This window comes from Ammospiza caudacuta, chromosome 1, assembly GCF_027887145.1.
Source record: "Ammospiza caudacuta isolate bAmmCau1 chromosome 1, bAmmCau1.pri, whole genome shotgun sequence".
Lineage (NCBI taxonomy): Eukaryota > Metazoa > Chordata > Aves > Passeriformes > Passerellidae > Ammospiza > Ammospiza caudacuta.
The window spans coordinates 43,235,692-43,257,331 of record NC_080593.1 but is presented as its reverse complement, the minus strand read 5'-3'; the positions used below and the strand labels follow the sequence as shown (position 1 = coordinate 43,257,331).

The 21,640-nt window shown below is 43.2% G+C and overlaps 1 protein-coding gene across 1 annotated transcript; it reads right to left on the bottom strand.

The window, feature by feature from the left end:
* Positions 1-2,188: 2,188 nt before the first annotated feature.
* On the bottom strand, positions 2,189-21,510 carry NOD1 (nucleotide binding oligomerization domain containing 1). Its single transcript, XM_058811598.1, has 11 exons — positions 21,250-21,510; positions 19,225-19,399; positions 16,217-18,026; positions 14,111-14,194; positions 13,028-13,111; positions 11,397-11,480; positions 9,691-9,774; positions 7,592-7,675; positions 6,892-6,975; positions 4,771-4,854; positions 2,189-3,361 (listed from the first exon to the last, which is right to left on the bottom strand). Exons 1-11 carry the CDS (start codon positions 21,463-21,465, stop codon positions 3,289-3,291), a joined length of 2,862 nt encoding a protein of 953 aa, XP_058667581.1. The 5' UTR covers positions 21,466-21,510; the 3' UTR covers positions 2,189-3,288.
* Between the last annotated feature and the right edge of the window lie 130 nt (positions 21,511-21,640).

Here is a 21,640-nt window from a genome sequence, read left to right as displayed (position 1 = left end):
GGACTGCACTGTGTCACAGCACGGCTTCCTTGAGGGCTGCAGCATCACCTGGCACCAGTAAACACACACAGCTTGCACCAGCCCAATACAAGTGGTGACACCTCCAGTCAGCAAGCCTTGCCCCCAGCAGCAGGAGGTGGAAATGAGAAGAGCTCCTGCAGTCAGTGGGGCAGGAGGACTCCAGGGTGCAGCACGGCTGCAGCACATCCCTGAGGCACCACTGTGCTTTCCCATGCTGCCCCTAAATGGACTGGCACCTGCTGCTGGAAGGGCCCCTCATGGGCAATGGCAGCTGTGAAAGGCCTCCTCCAGCTGTGGCAGCTCCTCTCTCTTGTCTGCAGCCAGAATTAGTTGGGGTGTCACTGTCCCATCTTGATGCAGCCAAGTGTCTGCTCCGCAGGGCTTCAGCAAAGCCCGAGCACTTGCAGGCAGCTTGTTCTTTAAAAAGCTGTTTATTATCACAGCGGACGAGTGGAAAAACACGACACAGTGTACAGAGTAGGCTTCAGCAAATTACAAACAAGTCTGAAAAAAGTTACAGTTGTCTCTGAGTAAACAAGGCTCTCCTTGCAAGCTGCACAAGTGTTGCTCCAGTGCCCCTTACAAACAGGTTGGTAAGACTAGGAAGAGCCTCAGCCAGAAATGCTGTGCAGATAAACAAGGGATGTCCTGCTGCTCCCAGAGCAGCAACCAGTTTGCCCTGCATGGCTCCCAGAGCTGGGATGTGCCCTGTGAAGCAGACCCCCTGCTCTGGGGGAGCTGGGAGCGGGATGCTATGAAACTCCTTGGTTTTGTTAAACCCAGAGTGAGCTGTGCTCAGATCTTCAGTCCAGTCCAAACAAATGTTTGCTGCCCAAAATCACCTCTGGAAGGAGTGGCTGTGACTTGCGCTGTCTCTGGCACTGTAATCTTGTTTCAGTGCCAAACTCTGTCCTACATGGAGCTGGGCTTGATCCTGCCACACTTATCCTGAGGCTGCATTTAGCTGCTGCTGCAGCCCTGTAAATGCTGCTGTCCCTGAAAACACCCCCTGGATGCCCAGCTTGTAACAGCCAGGTATGGAACAAGATTTGCAACAGGGCTGAGCTTGTCACTACAAACAATGCCAAAGGCTGCTCTAGCCCAAAAAAGGGGCCGATGTGACTGCACTGGAAAGTTTGAGGGATGCTATTTTAGTCAATTAGTGAAACAAGGACAGGAACTGTAGTTTTAAACATATTTTCTACCTAGTAAATGAGCAAATAATTCTGTGATTAGAGCAAAGTAGGAGCACACTTCCTCAAACATAGGCAAATTACACCTCTGGTGAAGCCCTTCCTTGCCACCAGTATCTTCTCCCTTCCATCAGAGCAGGCTGGCAAAACACACTCTGACAAGGTGCATGAGTCTCTGATTTGTTAAAGTCACTGAGAAGTCTTTAAAGGCTTTTCTTTGGCAGATGTTTTAGCAATTGAAATCCAGCTCATCTGTAACTGTGTGCCCTTTTGCTTCAGTAAACAAATGGCTCAGGTGCAGAAATCATTCAAGTTAGCTGAGTTCCCTCTGGCATGGTTGAAAAACCTCATCTGTCTCTCTGGGAAAAATCCGTGTTGATACCACAGGCACAGAGGAAAAGCCACTGAAAAATAACTAAGTTGGTTTTCTTCCCTTTTTATCCTTTATAACTGCAGGTTTTGTGAGAAGCCCAGAGAGTATTTGAAAATGTGTTAGGGAGCTGAAGGGTGTAGACAGAATTGAGGGCTAGGAAAGGTTTGCTACCATATAGGAAAGGGAGAAGCTCTGACCTACAAAGCAAGCACTTTCTTTGCTTCATGGGGCAGATTTGGGAGATGAGGAGGTGAGGGTTCGTTGGTCTGGGATTTTAACTGGAGATTCTTCTTCCAACCTGCCAAGGTTTTGTGGGTTTGTCAGCAACTGGAGAATTGTTTCTCAAAGTTTGGGGGCAGGGGGTGGGGAATGGTAACATGGGAGAAGGAAGAAAAATGGCTCCCACTTTTCCATTTTAGGTTTATAAACTCAAACTCTACCCCCTACACTGTGGGGTAGAGTTTGAGTTTATAAAGCTCCCACAAAAAATAATCAAATATCCCACTCCTTTGCTAACTGATTTCTTTTAAAGCCTTTAAAGTTACACTCGCTAAGCAATAATCATTTGGGGGAGGATAATGTTTTCTGGCTGGTCCTTGTTATTACTACTGCCCCTTGCCTTGCTGTGTCCACTGATTCAAGCACAGACTAAAAGCTTTCCAGGCCAATCTCAATCCTCCTGTGTGCTTGCCTGTTGCTGGGAGAAGGGATTTCTACTTGACGCAGTTGATTTTCAATCGTCCTTTCTCCCCACTGATGCTGGGCAACGTGACATTGGTGTAGTGCCACCAGCACGGAGCCTAGGCCAGGAGCCAAGGCAATGAACAGCCTGCTAATTAATTGTTCACATTTATCTCCAGACCCCCTCCCCAGAACAAACACTGTGGAAACAGGAGGCAGCTGTTTCTATGCAGCCCTCTGGAAATGTGAAGCAGAAGTGGTTTACTGCCCGTGTTATGGCTTTACCATAAAAAAATGTGATGGCAGCAAGGGCTTCTGGTTGCATGAAAGAAAATGGACTGGCTTTGATATGGGACAAAAAGATTACTGAAAATAATCTGAGCCTGATGCATCCGTTCCTACCCATCCAAAAAATCCCAACAACAAAAAAAAGTAGTGTCTGTGATGCTGCCTGTAGTCAGTGGAGAAAGAGGGACCTAATTTCTAGGCAGGAAGAAGGAATTAATGTTCAAAACACCAAGCAACTACTATAGATACTGTTTCTGGTAAAGCTGTGTATATATTCAGTTTCAGTTCTGAGGCAGGTAATTCTCAGAGCTGGTGGAGTTTGTGCATCTTGCACCCTTTCTTGTATATGCATACTTGTATGTCTTTATTTATGAATATAAATAAGTTAACAGATTATTTACATCACTGTACAGAATAGATCTAAACTCAGTTATCAAAATGGATACACCTGCCAGTGGATTTAGTCTGTTAACACTTTGCATTTCATCTTCAAAGCACCAAACAAACATTAATTATTTACCCAGACAGCTTCCCACTCACCAAAAGGATTAAAAATAACTGGCAGGGCAAGGGATGGAGCTGAGGGAGTGCAGTGTGTTCATAAAAAGGCAGCTTATTGTGTATCTCTCTCCTGCCACGAGCACTGTAGACTGATGCCTTTATAAACTCTGCAGTCCAAGTGTAGGAGTAGCCTTTGTTAACACCAACTTGGCAAAATGGGAAAATCCTCATTCAAAAGCAAATGATCCGCTCTTCATTTTCAAAAGCTTTGGCCTCTTCTTGGCTTATCAGGTTCCCATTCAAGCTGGAGGAGTACAACAAAAGGCATGTGAGTGAAAGTAAGGTAGTGACCATTTCCCATCATCTGTGTGCATCATCTTTGGTGCAGAGGTTTGAAATGTCACGTGGGCTGCATGCTTCTCAACTGGGAATGGGTGCTAGGCTGGATCCAGCACTGCTGTTCCCACTGCACATCCAAGGATCAAGGCTCCTCCCTCAGAAATAAAACCTGAACACACACCTGAACTCCAGTAACTGAACTTGGCATTGGAAACCAGCTGTTTGCATTTTAGCAAGCAGCACAGAGTTAACAAAGGTTCTTACTGTGCAGTGGGCTGGTTTAAAGATATTTAAAGTCTCCAGAGCATTTTGTGTCTTCCATGACAACATGGTAAGAAAATTCTGTGAAGTACTCAAGCATTATTAATGTGAAATGACTGATGGCAAAATTTTCAATTCTGGCTACATAAAGATAATCTACATTGATACTTATACCCCTGAAAATGAGCAGCCTGGTTAAGTGCTGCTCTTGAAATGTTGAAATCCATTAAACCATGCAGATTTATGAAATTACTTGGGTTAATGAATGCCTCTGAACATTCAGGCCAGAACCAAAAGACAGATTTCAGTCCGAAGATTCAGAATGATCTGAGGGGAAGTTGATGCCTCTTCTGTAGACGAAAGCTGACAGTGGCTTTTGGAAAAAGTACCTCTTCCACATCTCCAGGGAACACACTAGTCAGACAGTGAGTCATTGTCTTTCTAAGCAAGAATTCAGTGTCCTTTCACTAAAACAAATACATATATTTAAAAATAAATTTCATGTTCAATAATAAAACAGCAGTGCTAAAACCAGCTCAGTTCTATTGACTCCTGAGCTCCCTGAGGTGAGGGAAGGAATGTGGTATTTGGCTTTCTGCCTTAAATGTACACGTGTGACTATGTGATGCCCACCTAATCTACAACAAACAAATCCTACAAAAAGTTAATCTTCTTGTAGCTTAGCACTTTCAGTATGTTTGGAGCACCGCCCAAAAAAATCCAAGCACAAATGCTGTGAACCAGACTAGTAATGCTCATTAAAGGTAATCATCTCCTGCTTATTTGGCATTTAGGTCCTGAAAAGCATGGACATGTTCAGAAGTTAAAAAATATAAACAACAAGCAAAGCTAGGTCTATAAATTCAAGCCCTGATTCTGCAAATCAGTGGTACAGACAGATGTGAACCAAGAAAACTGCCTGACATTCATAACACACAAGGAAATGTTTCAATGGCAGTGGCTTTTTACATGTCTGAAATCCACAGCTGGAACTACAACCCCTGCCTCACATAAACTTGCTCTGAATTTTTTAGGCTGGGAAGTAGTAAGGCCAGTAGGGTTTTAAAGGGAAAGGAAGTTTACAAAGTGACCCTTTGAGAAAGGGACATTTACCAGATTTCTTGAATAGTCGTGTTGTCCTTGAGAGCTTCGCTGAGGCACTTCACCCCTTTGGCTGTAATTTGATTCTGGATAAGCCTGAAAAAAAAAGCATTTCATGTCAATCTAACATGCAAACTAATTTGCAGCACATGCACAACCTGTGCTCAGCTTGACATTAAGGAGCAAAGCTGTCTGCCACAAGAAAATGACTGTGATTTTATCTGTGAGAATGGTACACAGTATTGGTCAAATTCACTTTCAGAAACAGAGCTCAGAGTATTAATCTTTTCCTTTTAATCTTGCATGTGGTTCCATTCTGGAGATTCTGAGCAATTTTAATTACACAGCTGACAAATTTCTGCTATGTTCACTAGTGGTATGAGATTGTGGTATTTAGACTGAGACAGACAAACTTCTCAGCTCTGCTTTCTTACTAAGAAGACTGTGAGATATTTTTAAGTGATGTACAGAAAATTCTGAGTACCCTGTGTAGGCCTAGTGTTTTAGCAGTTATGATCCAGAAGCTGCCAAATATTCCAGTCTTGTTTATCAGACCAACAAGATCTTCGAAAAATAAAGCACTGATTCTGACTCTGGTATGAGCAGGTGCAAGTCCCAGTGAAGCCAACTTACCAGCTATAAATTATGTCTCATCTGAGCTTAGGAAAGGAAAAAGAACATACCTAAGATCCTCAAGCAGTGAAACTGATGAAACAGTAGGTAACTCTTATCAACCACTGTAGACCATCCCATTAGCTAAAGATGAACAAAGGCCACTCATCTGCATGAGTATAAAAATACTCATCAGCCTAGCTTAATTCAGTACTCACCTTTCAGTCTACCATGGTGAGCCCCACAGCTGTACTATTCCATGTGACTGGTTGCATGAATCCCTCGGGATTCAGGATGAGGTTGAAAATTGGAGTGTATTGAACAATCTCTGAGGGAGGGAGGGAGGGAAGGAGGCATTCCCATTAAAGGAGTTTCTGCACTTGGAATCAAAATGCAAAGGGATCCAGTACAGTCTTTCTGCTACTGGAGAAAGACTTTAATTCAGCCTCAAGTTCAACTATCTATATAGGTTACCACTTCTGGAGGTATCCACTGGTGCAATCAACAAAGCAGGATATCAATTTGTCCACTGGCAGACACCCTTGGACAACACTGAGCCATGACAAAGACATTCATCTCAATTACTATGCCTGCTTTGGCTGGGGTAAGTTTTATTATGAATTCAACCCAAACTGCTCAGTGAATTATATCTGCAGCTGTGCACACAGAAATCAAGCACTTCCCCCACTGTCTTTTCATTTTCAGGGTGATGGGCACCATAGCTTCTGCTGCTTTCTAAAGAGGCTGTGAGTACTTGGCACCCATGACAGCCAGCATGCTTCCTAAGGGGCTGGAATAATACAGGGAGTGTGCTGGAGTGTGGTCAGCCAAGTCTTTGTAAAGCATACAAAGGGACTCCATGTCTGGTGTTCCCTTGATCACTTGAGATGAATGGATGGCTATTTTTTTTTTACAGCTCCCATCTGCCCAACCCCATCTATTGGCAACCTCTGGATTAGAAAAGCCAATGCTGTGTTTTCTTAGAAGTGTAAGAACTCTTACTGTGATTGCTAGAAATAATCCCTGGTTTCCTGGGGATTGATGCCTTGGAGATGAGTGTCATGCATCAGTGTATTGCTAGCTTGAAAAGCAAGCATCAGGCAAATGTGACATGTATCTGTCTGTCACCTAGGTTCTTGGTTGAAGAGTTACTTTCATAGCATGATAATAAACAGAAAGAATTGTAATAACCTTATTCTATTCTAGCTGTCTGCTTGGGGGTTTGGGTTTTTGTTTTTTTGAAACTTTTGATTTTGAGGCCAGTACTGTTCCCCTAATGAGAGACTAAATCAATCATTAGTTTGAAAGTTACCAGAAACAGCTTGAACTTTTCCCTGTATGGAAGCAGGTTCCAAATGCTAGACAGCAGCTTTATTAACTTCCCGTTAGAACTGTCTACAAGCAGTCAGCTGCATCCAGACCATGCACAGAAGCTGTTACTGTGACCTACATAGACTTGGAAGGTGAAGCTTTAATGTAGTGACTGCCAAAGAGCCTGTGCCACTGTGGAATGTAACTCACCATAAATGCACCAGTTTCTTGTTGACCTTCAGCATCTCTGCAAAACTCATCGCTGCCTCATCATCCAGCTCGTTTTTAGTCAACCTAAGTGGGAGAGAAAACGTCCACTTAGGATGTTGACATTATTTTTCAGCCCCCTTTTCTGCAGCTTTCTGTGACTTAGCTTTAGACAGCCAAAGGGGGATGTGCTGTTCCTGCCCTGAGCAATTTGTAAAGGCTGGACACAAAGAGATATTGAAGAGAAGCCCTGGAGGTAAAAGAGACAAGAGTATCAGATCTTTATTTCTCTGAGCAATGCTCTAGTGATACTTTCTCATGATGCTTTAGTGTCTAAAAGGTGAATGAGGTGTGGTGGGAAAAGGTACAGACAACACTGAAGAGGTGCAAAAACTGAGGACAGAGAACTTGACTTCATATGATGGAAAGGAGAGAAGGTGGGGAAAGCAAGATGGAGGGAGCAGAGTGAGGCATGACACTAGTCACTGGAATGTATCCCAAAGGACACATGCTGCTGATCCATTACTCATGCCCACACTCTTCCAAAGGGATACCTTATAGCTTGCTGCTAGGGAAAGCAGAGGGGATGAGGGCAGGGAGAAGGAGCAGGGAGAGTAGGAAGGGCAATGGGATTGGAGGACATAAACCAGCATTTTGCTCTGGAAAAGGAAGCAAGGGAGAAAGAGACCACACTGTCAATTACCAGAATATCCTCACGGAGTTGTTGTGCTGCATGGCTTCAGCAATACTCTTGCCTCCCTCTGTTGTGATGCCATTGAATGCAAGACTGTGAAGTAAAGATACAAATGTCTAAGAAGCAGAACCACTTGGCTCTCCCACTGCAAATACCAGGGAATATCCTGGATGATCTGCTTTCCAGATGTACAGCTCACCATTTGTGTGTTTTAAAGGCTCACATACTTCACAAACCACTTACAACTTTTACAAGTGAGAGTAGTTCACAGTCTGCAGCCTGAGTGAGGTCTATCAAACAGTCCACGAGGTTTGCTGTCAGTGAGTTGTGCTCTTGGGACTGACAGCAGAGTTGCACTCAGTAATTTTGAGAGTTGAGGCTCTTAACAAGGACAAAGAGTTGTGCTTAGCAGCACACAGGTTTTCACATGTGTTTGTCATCCCTGTACAAAGTGGAAACTTTGTCCTTTTAAGTCCTTCAGGCATCCAAATACTTCATTCTTCTACATACAACACCTTCTTTGTGTATGGAGAGATGAGCTTGTAAATGCTTTCCATTACAAACCACAAACATTCCTTAGTCTGCCCTTCATTCTTTGAAGAGACATTGGCAAAATCATCCAGTCAAAGTTATGTTCTGGGCTTTAGGAGTTCAGAAAGCATCTCCCCCCTTAAAATAATGCAAGGCCTCAAAAACTGTAGAAGGGGGAACCCAGTAGAGCAATAACACAAGTATGTATTGGCATGAGCCCCTCCTAGCTTCATCTTAAACTGGATATTCTCAGTCCATCATGCCTGGGCTTAAAAATGGCAAATAAAGTAATGATGTAGTAGGGATTATCTTCCCTTGGTCTTCACATAAAGCTACCACAGGTGCTTACTATGAATGCTAATCATGGAGCAAGATTAGCCACGAGCAAGTACACTGCAGAGCAGAGGATTCACCTTGCACAAATGCCAGCAAACCCAAGCTCGAGAGAACACAGTTACTCCTCTTTATTTCTGCAAATACATTCATCAGCATATTTGCTCTCATCTGAGAATCCCTGAGCTCTGATTCAAGTTCAAAATGTTTAATTTCAAGTCTGATGCGTCTGGAAGGATTGTGCAATTATGGGAAGATGGCTATTTCAGATGGCTTTTAAGTTTAAATATATCTAGGTCACTGCACCTGTTCAGCTTTTAATTTTTAAGCTTGACTACCCGCTTGCAGAAAAGAGGACAAGGCACCAGCTCTGAAATTCCTGGATCTGAAGTGGCAGCAATAAACTCTCCAGAGATGCCCAAACTCCCAAAGTATTTCTGAAGAAACTAGTGCCATGTGCCACCTTGTGGGGAAACTGCTCCCCTCACCCTGGAGGCCAGTGGAACTGGGAGACAAACATAAAGGGTCACCATGAACCCAGTGCTCCACCTGTGTGGAGGGACTCCAAAACATCTTTAAATCTTTAAATCCCCAGCCAGCATTTGAAAGTTTAGCAGGGAATGGGCTGTTTAACACGCTGGTTTCTGCTGTGCTTCCCACCTCACCTGTGTTATGGCTTCCAGAAGGCTGGTTTGAGATCCATCCCTGAACTCCAGTGAGGACGACATATCACTAGCACTGAATGTGTGGTGGTGTAGCTCCACTGGAGCACAGGATGAGCCCAAATGTAAGAATGTCCCAGCCCCTCATATTATGGCCTACAAAGCGCTTTGGTAAGAGCTGCTGCACTTTTTCAATAGATGCTGTTAATACTGAGCTCACTGGGAACCCAATTCTGTGACAGCTGGTGCCTCCTCCTAATGCTAATGCTCCCAGATCAAAATGGCATCCACTGACCATGTGCCTTCACAAATGCCAGACCTCTGTGCAGCATGAGGGCAGGAGGTGCACACAGAGGAAAGGATGCCAGACATGTGGTATTTTTAACTTGCCTAAAAGCTGCACAGGGCTTTTTGACAGAGTCTGGCCTCTTGCTTGCACCAGGGACCTCTTGGCTGCACAGCAAAGGCTGCAATACCTGATGGCATTCCAAGCCAACCCTTGGTGGGAAGAGTGTCATTGCTTCACAGCAGGATGGAAAAGGCAGCACTGCACCAAGCTGCCTGGCTCTGCTGATGTTTTACCTCACGTTTGTTAACCTCGGGTGGTTCCTCAGGGCCTCTGCAAATGCCTTTGCTCCTTCATCTCCAACTTGATTACCCCACATCCTAGTGAAGAGAGGAGAACATGAGGTATCAGTTGTGCTGCCCTATTGACTCTCAGCAATGCATTCTCCCTGTTTCTCTCCCCTCCCCTCCTTCCTGGTTACTTCCCAGCCTTTCAGGCTCGTGGGGAACCTGGCAGGTACCCTCCCCAGTGAGGCAGGTGTGTTCCACTGCCTGCACATGGCACCAGTAACCTCTGCTGACTCACCAGCACCCTCAGGCCACAGCACAGAGGCAGCTCTAGGAGACAGCCTGTGCGGCAGGAATCTTTAGGGATCACCTTGCTGCACACTGGTAAGAAATAGTATTTCCAAAGGCAAAACCATCCTTGATTACACAAAGGGTTATCATGGAAGAGAAGGTAACATGGTACAAGCTGGAGAGATTTGATCAGAAACTAGGAGTACCTGGTCAAATCCCTTCCATGCAGAGTAACCACTTTGAAAATTCACTCTGTATTAAAAGGTTTGAAACACACCTCTGCTGAGGTCTGTGTTGTTGGGTTTTTTACAGGGATCCTGGCTTGATGACTCAGAGCCACACTCAGCTTATGGGTAATTAGTTGGCAGCTCTTTTAAAATCAATTGAGCTCTGTGGTATCTAAACATATGGACTTCCAGTAAGTTCCCCAGAATTTCCTTGTCCTCCAGAGCCAGTGCAGTTTGCTATTTCAACATTTCTGTTCAAGCTACCTAAGTCCATTTGGAGTAATCATTTCCTGCACAGGAGAAAATAGGAGTCCTTCACTGAAATTACAGCAAGTACAGCACAGCAGACCCAGCTATATGGAAGTGTGCAGGTTGCTCACTGTATTTGTGAAATGTTGTAGAACAACAAAATTAAAGGCCAAAAATCTGATTGTACACATCCAGTTTCTATGTCTCACAGCTACTGTGATTTTCACAATGGCCAAGCAGAGGTTTTAATTCCATGTATTCAAGTACTAAATTTTAAGAAATGTGTTCTCCTGTAGAGTGAAGAGAGAAACTGGGATTTGCCAGAAGAGGAAAAAATAAATAAAATAAATCAAACCTAGCATCTTTCCTGAGAAAAAGGGCAGGAACTAAAGGTTTGGAGTACATGCAGAGCTCTCTCCAGTAATAGCACCTTGCAATTAGGGACAGCCTAAGGGAAAAGGACGATGTGAATACCCTTTTATTGTCCCAGCTCACAACTTTATCAGCATGTGATGCAGAAGGTTTGACAGGTGTAACAATGACACTCAATAACTAGATGCAGTGCCAACTGTCATAAAACCACACAGACTTAAAAATAACCAAGTATCTCTAAAGAAGTTGTGCTGCCATAAAGGAAGTGGCTAGCTCTATATACTGTCCTCTTGTTTGTTTGTTTCTCCTTTAAGATTCCGTCAGAACAGTGAAAAAGAAAAAAACAGATGCCAAAATCCAAGCCAACATTGAGTGAACTGAAGAACAATAAAGCAGCATTTTCTTCCATGAAAAATGTGGCTATGCCTCTACACTTGTTTGTTCTAATGCTGTTGTTGAGGAGGGAAAGAATAGAAGGAGGAGAGAAGGCAAGCATGAGAAAAAGGAATCCTAAGGGATTTACAGGTGCCTGGCCAAGACCAAGCCCTAACTTCTGCTCTTTAGCACTGAACTTACCCAATTTCAAACATTGTCTTGCTCTTCTGGATGGCCTGGGCAAGGCACTTCCCTCCTTCGCTCGTTATTTTGTTTGCTCCTATTCTGCACAAAGTACAGAAATTGATGAGGTGCATCACTTACAACTGTGCAGCTATCAGAACACCAGCTCAGAAAGCCACACAAGTGCTTAAGGCTAATTAACTCTGCAGGTTACCTGCAGTTATCAAAGATTAACCCAGAGTGAAAAAATACTCAGGCACTTGACCTTTGACTAAAAGACATAATTTTATGTTGTCTTTTGCATGTTTTGCATGTCAGCCCTCTAAATCAGAAGTACTGCAGTAGAGTCTTGGGTTTGGTGCTCATTATGATAGAAATGAGCTTTAGGAACTGATCCTCAGGGCAAGGACCCTGGCCTTCTTTTTAATATAATTCATACAATCAGCAATTGCTACAGAGCTCATGAATTACATGCAGCATGTTTCACGATGCCACAGGGAACAGAATATTTCTTGACTGTGTGTTTCCAGAGCAGACTGCAGCTGATAGGCACAGACTGCAATAATTTCAAGTCTTTCTGTTGTAAGCACAGGCTCTAGGCAGTGGCACAGGTCAGTGCAGCAGTCAGTCCCAGGCTGGCATTTTACACAAGGCCTCTTCTATTTTTGGCCTACATGGATATCAAATGGCTGGAGTTCAAGGGAGAGATAATTGCTATAGATTAATTTAAAGAACGGACCAAACCCCCAACCCTCCCCCCCAGCCCCAAGCCACTACATTTACATAAAACTGTCTTGTTTGGCTGACTTTGGGCACATGAATGTGCACTCTATCTCAAAATAACCTCTAGGGTTACTATGTAGCCTGAATGCAACCATCCTTCAACAGTTTTTTTTTTTTGTGAAAGCTACATTAAATAAGCAAAGCACTGTCAAAGCGCTGAAAAAACTAAGTGCTCCTGGGTTTCAAAATTCTGCAAAAATTTCAAGTAGGAAGGATATGGCCAGAGTGGGGTTTCAGACCAAGACAGTGGTAGAACAAGGACTAGAACCCAGGATTCCCTGGCTGCCTGTTCCTACATTCCCTCCCAAAGCTGACATTGCTGCAGTTACCTCTGGTTTCTGCTATGGTCACAATTAAACCATTGGTTAATGATCTACCTTTATGTCCAACCAATGTGCATGGCCAGACACTCTTATCTGGGGAAGTTCCAGGAATTAAAGGGAACAAGTCACCAGGTGAATTTGGGGAATTCCAGAGTTGAGGTATGACACCAGCACAGCCCAACCCCAGTGGCCCATAAAAGGTCAGACACTAAAAAGCTTGGTACTGAATCCAAGGGAATTTGCCTGCTGGAAGCAGCAGCAAGGTCCATGCACAGCTTAAGCCTCGCTCAGGTGCTCAGATTGGATTTAGGTAAAGAACAAGTTTCATGCACTCCTTTAACTCACTACAGTATTCCAGAAAAGACTATGGATTCAAGAGTTTCACCTGCTGCCATCCACTGCTAGACTACTGCAAAGCAAATATACAACAACAACCTAAATGATATTTTATTTCAAATACAATTTTTTCTTTTTTTCTACTCTTCCTCTCCTTTCAAGCTGCTTAATTAGGATAGTGTAGAAAGGAAAAAAAATCCAACATACTTAACATATTCCAGGCTTGAACACTCTTCAATTAATTTTGCAACATATTTGGCTCCAACATCAGTGATTTGGTTGTTGTATAAGCTTAAAGAAAAATCACATTGGTAAAAATAGGTTATTACTGCTGTTAAATATTTACAACCTGAATGTTTTATGATGCACACATAGCATCTATCTTTTCTGTGCAGCTTTGTACATATTCACAGTTGCTTGTGTTTCTATTTTGATATATAATTCATATTGTGATGGGCTAGATATAAAATATAAGGAGACCAGACTGCAAATCATGAATATTTACATATATTTTTTAAATAAATGGTCTCCACAAGCAAACAAAGTTTCCCTTTATTCCTGTGCTAGTACAGAAATAATATTGCCAGAAGATAAGTCAAAAGACAAAACACCATAATGTACTTTTGGTCTTTTAAAAGTCATAAAATCCCCTTGCAAATATTACTGAAGAGCAGATACCTGAGCAGTTGTACTTACATTAGGGCACTGGAGGAAAAAAGCTATTCTTGGTATTCATGTTTACCTTTCAAAAAGTCATTTTTATGTAGCTACTTAACCAAGAGCAGGAAGTCAGAGCTAACGTGCCTTCCAGCTTCAGCTTCATTAAGAACTAATTAAGCCCTTGAAAGAAATTGGTATCATGAACATGACACTGGAAACTGCATGTTGCTGACAGCAGTCTCTACCAAGCTGTATCTGTTTTGCATAGTTGAAATAAATCAGTTTACAGTGGAGAAAACAGCAGGCTATAACTACACATGCTCTCTTGCTTGCAGTCTATCCCTTCCACAGCAGAAGGCTTTCAGTATAAAAATTAGCAAGCAGGTTAATTGGTGGTGCACACTGTGCCACAGAAGGCTTTGATGCCAGCAGGAGGCTGTGAGGGAGTGTGAGGGAGAGGAAGCTGTGGTCCTTGTCCCAGTGAACTGTCACAGAATCATTTCTGACACAAAAAGCTGCTTTGCTGAAACAGTACTTTCCACCCCACCTCTGCTGTGTCAGTGCTGACAGCTTTAGAGTTTTATTTTCCAGTATCACTGCTCAGTGTTTTGCTCCCAGCTGGCTACATACCCCAAGAAAGACACAATTTGGTACTTGGAGAGTTCTTCATACAAGATCTTCACGCCGTGATCTGTGACCTGATTTACACTCAGCCTGGAAAGAAGGGAATGAAAAGTCTGAATCAATACATACTAGAAACGTTCATCACCTGTGAGTTAACAAATGTCTGGAGGCCTATGCATTTTCCTCTGATATTCTTACAGGTCCTTATGCCACATATTAAAAGCTGTTAAGGGAAATGTGAGCTCACATTCATGTGGCTCACTCCAAAACTGATAAAAATCAGAAAGCCCCAGATCTCCTAGGTAATGCTCTGGAAGCTGTCCACAAAACTGAGAACAATAAAATGTAGGAAGTCAGACTCCAGATAAACATCTCACCCTCCTTCTGTGCTTACTGTGATTCCAGGAAGAAAGTCTGCTTAACACCGTAGCAAAAGCAAGCTGTCCAAACTACTAATCTTGCAATTTTCTCTGAGTACATAGTGAAAGCCAGGCATCTTGAAAGTCACAACACATTCAGGCTTCACCAAATAAAGGTTGTGAAAAGCCCTGGCCAGAAAACAGAACTGCGCTCCCATGGGTGTGCTAGATGTTTCTAATTTTATTGCCCCAGCCAGACACGAAGCAAATCAATATCAGTCATTCACAGAACAAAAATGCTTCGTCTCACAGTTGTTTGGGGTGGGGTATTTGTTGTTGTTGTTGTTTTGGGGGGTTTTTTTGGAAACTTCTCAAGCTTTTTCACCTTATGGACAGGTTCAATGAAGCACTCCAGTTGCCATCAAGCACATTTTCTGGGTAAAGCTGTCCCTACGAAAACATTTTGACCACATTTAGTTTGCACACAAACTCAGTACCTGAGGATTTCCTGCTGAGAGTCCCTTATCACCAACAGCCACCCTAGCTTTGCTAATTAGCAACCTGGTCCCTTTGGAATGCAGCAGCACACAGGAGAAATCAGCCAATTTCTACAGATCAGGACAGCAGCCTGCTTCTTTGAAAGGGATAGTTAAGCTCTTGGAAACAACATTTCCTGACCTGCAGAAATTGCTCATTAGAAATAAAAGTTCCAACATCTGAAGATCCATAAAGGGATCCTAAAAGGGCAACCTAAAAGACTGTTTTGGTGTTAGGATCACACTGTGTATGGCACGATCACATGATAGGCATGAAGAATGAAAGGCTGGCCTTTGCTTCTTTGTTTTGTCTTACATACTTATGCATTTTCCCCAGGAGTTTCCTTATTGCTTTCTCCTGGGAGGTCAGTCAATTTGCAAATTACTGGGGAAAAAAACAGGAGTCACTGGCTTTGATTTATTCCTAGAGGAAAACAAGGCAAGGCACAGCCAAACAGGAAGAATAAATCCAGGTGTTAAAAAATATTCTCATGGGGCTGAAGGAGCTTTTAAAGAGATCCTGATTTACTGCACCTAAATGTTTGGACAAATAAGATATATCTACATGGTACAACCTCAAATGGCTGGAGGTGAAACAATCTGGCCTGTGATGTCAGAGGTGGAGTTAGTTCTCCCTGTTCACACAAAGCCATGTCCTCCCTTCACAACACCTCAGGGGAAACACCACATCTGAAGGCATCAACTACATTCATTCATGGATGTATATGATAGTTTTTGTCCTACGAAAGCCAGACATTTGGACAAGATGCAAAAGCAAGAAATTCAGAGCTTCTGATCAAGGGTTATTGTGATTAGGAGGTCCTCCCTTACCCCTTATGATCAAGGGCAGAGATGGCCTCAGGCAATCTTCAGATAATGGAAGATTGTTTTGTTTCCTTTTTCCTTTAAGCACCTTCTCTCATAAAAATTCTCTTCTGAGACAAAACAATTTGAGATGGAGCTAACTAAATGTACTGGTTTAAACAGTCTGTGCTTCTAAGAACTTCTTTCCACCCTTTCCATTTTGGTTTCCAAATCCACAGCTTATCTCTGCTCCTATGTCTAAATGAACAAAGATTTCAGAAGATCTGAAACATTAATTTGCAGCAGCACTGATCCTCCTCTTTTTCCACTTGCGAGATCAATTCCTTCAGCCCACCGGTTTGTGGAATAAACGAAGAATACATAACAACCTGCTTACATACAGAGACCCCTACCTGATGACTGCAAGCTTGCTGAAACAAGGTTGCAGCTGCTTAATTCCATAGTCATTGATGTTGTTGTTGTCCAGATCCAGAGCCAGGCGCTTTCGGAAGTGGTGCAGAAGGAAGGAAATGGCGCTGCAGTCGGCAGAGCAGGCGTTGCAGTAGGCCAGCTTGATGTAGTTGGCGTGCATGCGGCGGGCTGCCATCCTCCCCACCTTCTCACTCTGCGTCTCGTACAGGCACCTCAGCATCCACACAAAGTTGGGCTGCACCTGCACCTGGTTGTAGCTTTTCAGCCTGGATCGAGTGTAGCCTTTCAGGCGGGATTTCATGCTCTCCCCAAGGTATGTGATGAGTGTTTTTCTCTTCCTCTTAATGACCGCAGGTGAAACTAAATGTCTGAAGAGCTTCTGCCTGGGTCCAGAAAGCAGGCCACAAAGAAACATGTTGGTAAAATTAAAGTGTTCTTTATTTTGGAAAGGATCCTCCCCTGCTAGTTGTTTCTTCAGCCAGGGGATACGAAGGCAAGTAGGCTGGGCAGTCTCCATGGAAGAACATTCACTGAAAAACTCAAGTAACTCCTTGGTACCTACCTTCTCCTCCATAACCAAAAATAAAGCTGTGAAAAAAGACTGAAGGGTTAAGTGCAAGAACTCATAAGTGGCCTGACTGTCACAGCCACTGTAACCTTTAACTGTCCTGAGAAAGCCCAATTGCAAATCTTCTTCAGAGATATTTGCCGATGAGACTTCCTCCTGCTCAAAGATAAAGGAAGAGTTCTCCATCCCTTTGTATGCCATTTTACCCAAAGCTAGAAGACTTTCCTTTCTTGACTTGAACATCTCTGCTTGGCTCCTGATATTGCCCTTCAGCAAACTTGTTTTCACTGCTCGGTTCAGGTGTACTTCAATCATGAGCAGAAATACATCTGTTAATGTAACAGAACTGTCTGGGAGCTCGTGGCCATCAAACCACTGGCTGGAGTGGAAGTGCTCAAAGCATTTAAAGATAATCCAGCAAAATAAAGGCACTGAACACAAACTGCAGAGATTTGGGTTAGCTTCCAACTGGTTTGACACCAGTGCTCGTCGCTGCTCATCTTTGAAAAACATAGCTGTGTATTCCTTCAGGTTATTCCTGGAGAAACCACGGAGCAACACCTTCTTCCTAATGATGTTTTTTTGGATCTCAGTTCCTGTCCTGGCAGTAAGAATTTTCTTGGATCCCTTAAGAAGCTTTCCTCTGAGAAGGCTTACGAGCAGTGCCAGGGGGTGGATGGGTTCATTGGGTGAGCATACCTCAGGTACGCTGCTGAGATCAAAGCTGGAATAGATCTCATCAAAGCCATCAAAAGTGAAAAGAACTGTATGAGGGAACTGCAAGATGTGATGGAACACTTCTGCGGGGTCCTGGTCTGGGTAGCAATTATATTTGAAGAGCAGGTCTTTCAAACATATGGCTTCATCTTCCTTGAAGCAGCTAAACATCCTACACCGAAAACAGAAGAAAAACTTGGCCCCTATGTCCAACTCCTTCCTGGCCCAAAGGCTTTGTATCTTTTGCAGCAAGATGGACTTTCCAATTCCTGCATCACCGTAGACATAAACAGTCTCTCCATCTTCATTAATTAGCCCAACTGCATCATCAAAAAGGGCTTCTAATTGTCCCACCTGGCCAAGACTCTCATTGGTAAAACTGACCAGCTCCATAATACTGTTGGAGTAGATTTCTTCAAGCAGCATCTCCTCCTTCTGAGCGTACAGCATAAAAAACTTGGAGTCCTGTCCCAGTTCATGTCTGAGTTTCTGGCAATACCTGCTAACTAAAAAGACAGTGGACTATTATTAAAGAGACTATTATTTAAAAACCTATGTATACACTGACCCACCTCTTTGGGAACTCAGAGGGGATTATAAACAAAAGTAATTCTAATGTGGAAAGGGTTCTTTGGCAGATTAATTCTATTTGCGCTGCCATCATCACCCACTTGGGAAATTCAGGTGCTAAAGAAAGGTCACATGTGAGCCACCACTTCCTGAAAGCCAGTAGTGATGCTGCATTGGTTTAAGGGATTACTATCCTGCAGCTGAGACTCAAAGCCAAACCCCTGATCTTTTGTCAAAGGCTGCTTAACTCTCTGCAAAGGCTTGTTGGAGTTGTTGGTCACTGATTTCACTGTACTTATATACTAATTGCAGTTGTATCAGGTAGGTGGCTATTCTTTCCTAACTTCTTTAGCCATTCATATTATTGCAAATAGAAGCCATGCATTTTAGAAACCTAGTACCAGGCATCTCAAAGATTTTTTTAAGATGACAAAAACCCCACAAGAGAATCTCAGTTATTGCACAACGTTGGCCTGTGGTTTTCAACAGAAACTTTGCTTCAGATGAGGACAAAGTAATTCTTATATTTAGGTAGTATGGAAAAACTTCTCTAGAGGAAATAATTTCTGCATACTTAAAGTCTGATTTTTAGGGTTGCTAAAAATCATAATTTAGGATGACAATAATTCTGGTTGGAAGGGACTTCAGAAGGTCTAGTCCTACCCCCTGCTGAGAACGGGATAATTTCTGACATCAGATGAGGTTACTCAGGGCTTTGTCTAATTGGATCTTGAAAACCCCCATGGAGACTGCACAGCCTCCCTGGGCAACCTGCCTCATTGCTTGACTGTCCTCATCATGAAATATTGTCTAGTCCATGGCCAAAACATCACAATGTTGCTAATAAATTGTAGTAGAGGCCTAGAAAATACTACAGCTGGCACAAGGTGGTTCTGCCATTGTGTTACATACCTACAACCAAATGCAGAAAGAGCCCAAGTTTAACAAAACAGGATGTAATTTATCAAAATCACCCTTGTGTTATACAGTGTGCCTTATAATTTGGCTAATTAATTTTGCCTTTTAATTTTCCCTGGCTGTGCCTGCCTAAACTTTTACTCTCCTGTCACTTGGTTGGAGCTTCCTACATAGCAGGGCACTTCTAAGGGAAGGGATAGAGATGCATGGCCTTACCTGGATCTGTATTTACCACAGGTTTACTACAAATATTCTCTGAAGGCTTGTACCCTATTTCATCCAGCCAAGGCTGAAGCTCATAGTAAGCATCAGTGACTTTCTGCAGGACATAGACGAAATATTCCGAAACTTCTTCTCCCTTGCTTTGAACCAAGTCTAGAATTTTGCGAACCTGAAGAAACACCACAGGAAGGATCATTGATACACAGCATTTTTATCACAATAATACCTGTCAGCTGCTTTAGGATCCTTTCTGGGCTGGACCAGGGGTCCAGAATCAAAACTAGTGCTTCAGAAAGGTGAAATCAAAATCCAGCTCTGAATTGGAGCCACCACAAAACCCAAGTGCCATTTGTGTTTGAGTGCTGTGAGAGAGTTGGTTCTGCAAGTTAAGGTCTGAACTTGTAGCTCAATCACACTAACCAGAAACAAAATGGATAAATGCCAGTCCTCAATGGGGAAACCAAAGGATTTCCTCAGCTTGACTACACAGGGTATTTTAAACCCTGTGCTGTTTAAAATGAAAATAGAGATGGTTTCTCAGTGCCCTGAATTCACCCTCTGTTTTGTAAATACTCTAGTCACATTTGGATTTACCTCAGGATCCAGCCAGGTTCAGAGCAGGATAGGCTGAATCCCTCCCTGGATCTTAACGCTGAGCCAAAACCCTACAACTTTTCCTTCCAACACAGCAACTCAATTCTCCAGGCTCCCTCTGTACAATGGCCCCTCTGCCTGCAGTTATTACCAAAACCAATGGCTACCAGGCAGTGGCTGGAGCAGCTCAGCACAAAGTGTCACCTCCACGGGCAAGGCAGAGGGTGATCTCTGTGCACCAGTACAAGGCAGTCCTAGTACAAAACCCTCTGCAAGACAGAGAAGTCATCTGGAGGCACATTTTGAATGTCAGGATCCCCTTGCTAGAAATGAATGAAGAATGCAGTTCTAAACCAGACAAAGGGTTTCCAGAGACTGTGGTCTCTTGTGAGCTTAAATCAGGGTGATGTACATGCAGCACAGCAAAGCATGGAACACTTTCTGACAACTTGTATGCTCTAAAAAGCAGTTTTATGCCTTCCAGAGAAGCTCCCACAGAGTCCACTTCACTTACACTACTGTGACCTGCTCTCTGTCTCTGCTTAGACTCCTGATGCATGGCCTCCCCCTCAGCTTTGCATACAACCATGCATATTATGCTGAACAATAAGAAATTGAGATAATCATACAGTGTGCATTTATTCAGCTTTGACCCTACACACAGTGTGAGCACTGTGTTACCATTTCAATATGCCAGCAAGAATGATTATTTTATGAAAATCTGCACTGTTGGTGAAGTCCAAGGTCTTTGAATTTTTTATGGTTTGCCTGCCCCTAACTGTGGCAGGGCTCTGAAGCTGCCTGATTGGTTGGTCTGGGAAACAATCTCCTCAGCTGTTTCAAGCTACCATGCAAAGACCAACTGTGTAAACGGTAATTTTCTCCTAATGAAGGAAAATAATTCTTGCTACTGATGTCCAAAGATGAATTAAAACCCCAAATATGCCCGGATACATCAATTTTCCACAGAAACATTTACAAGGTACATAGGTCTTTAAATAGAAAGGAAGGTGTTCACACAGACAACAAACAATCATTAACTTCTAAAACAACATTTTATTTCTGTCTCTCCTACAGCAGGATGATCTATCCCACAGCATCCTAAAGCAGATTTTCCTTGCTATACTCTAACAACCATGTGGCCACGTCTTTATCAGAGGACAAAGCTACAGCTGGGAGGGACAGAACAGCAATTATCACCCTGCTAAATTCCTACAGCTGCCAACGGGCATAACCAGCAGTGCCAGCTGAGCTGGAAAGGGATGTGCTGGAGATACTCATCCAGGAAGAACAGGGTGGGAAAACTCAAAAACAACAAAGATTAGAAAACACACTAGATGTAAAAATGTCAGATGAACCCTTAAAATCTGGTGATAAACTGAAAGTAACCAAAAGCTTCACTGGCTAGAGAAAAATCAATTATACCTTATCTGGTTGAGTAGGAAACTGGACAACAATCTCTGCATCTTCAGTGGAGAAGTAGTCATTCTTAATCAAGTTATCAATCAAGCACTGCGTGTTTCGGATCCTACTGACCAGAAGCTCTCGGTGAACCTTCAGCAAAGCAATGAAGGACAGAGGGCTTGTTTCTGCAGGCTTTTTCACAGAAATGTCCACATTACCACGAAGTTGGCCTTCCATTGTTGAGATACCAAGAAGCTGCTTCACCAAGCCTCATCTTTGAAAAACTGTCCATTTGTAGTGACAGGTCAGCTCAGATTTAACTTCAGGCAAACAGGAAATCTGTCCTGCACATCACTGGGCCTGCAAAAAGTAATTGTACAGAACCTCAGTTTATGCACATACATCCTTCAGT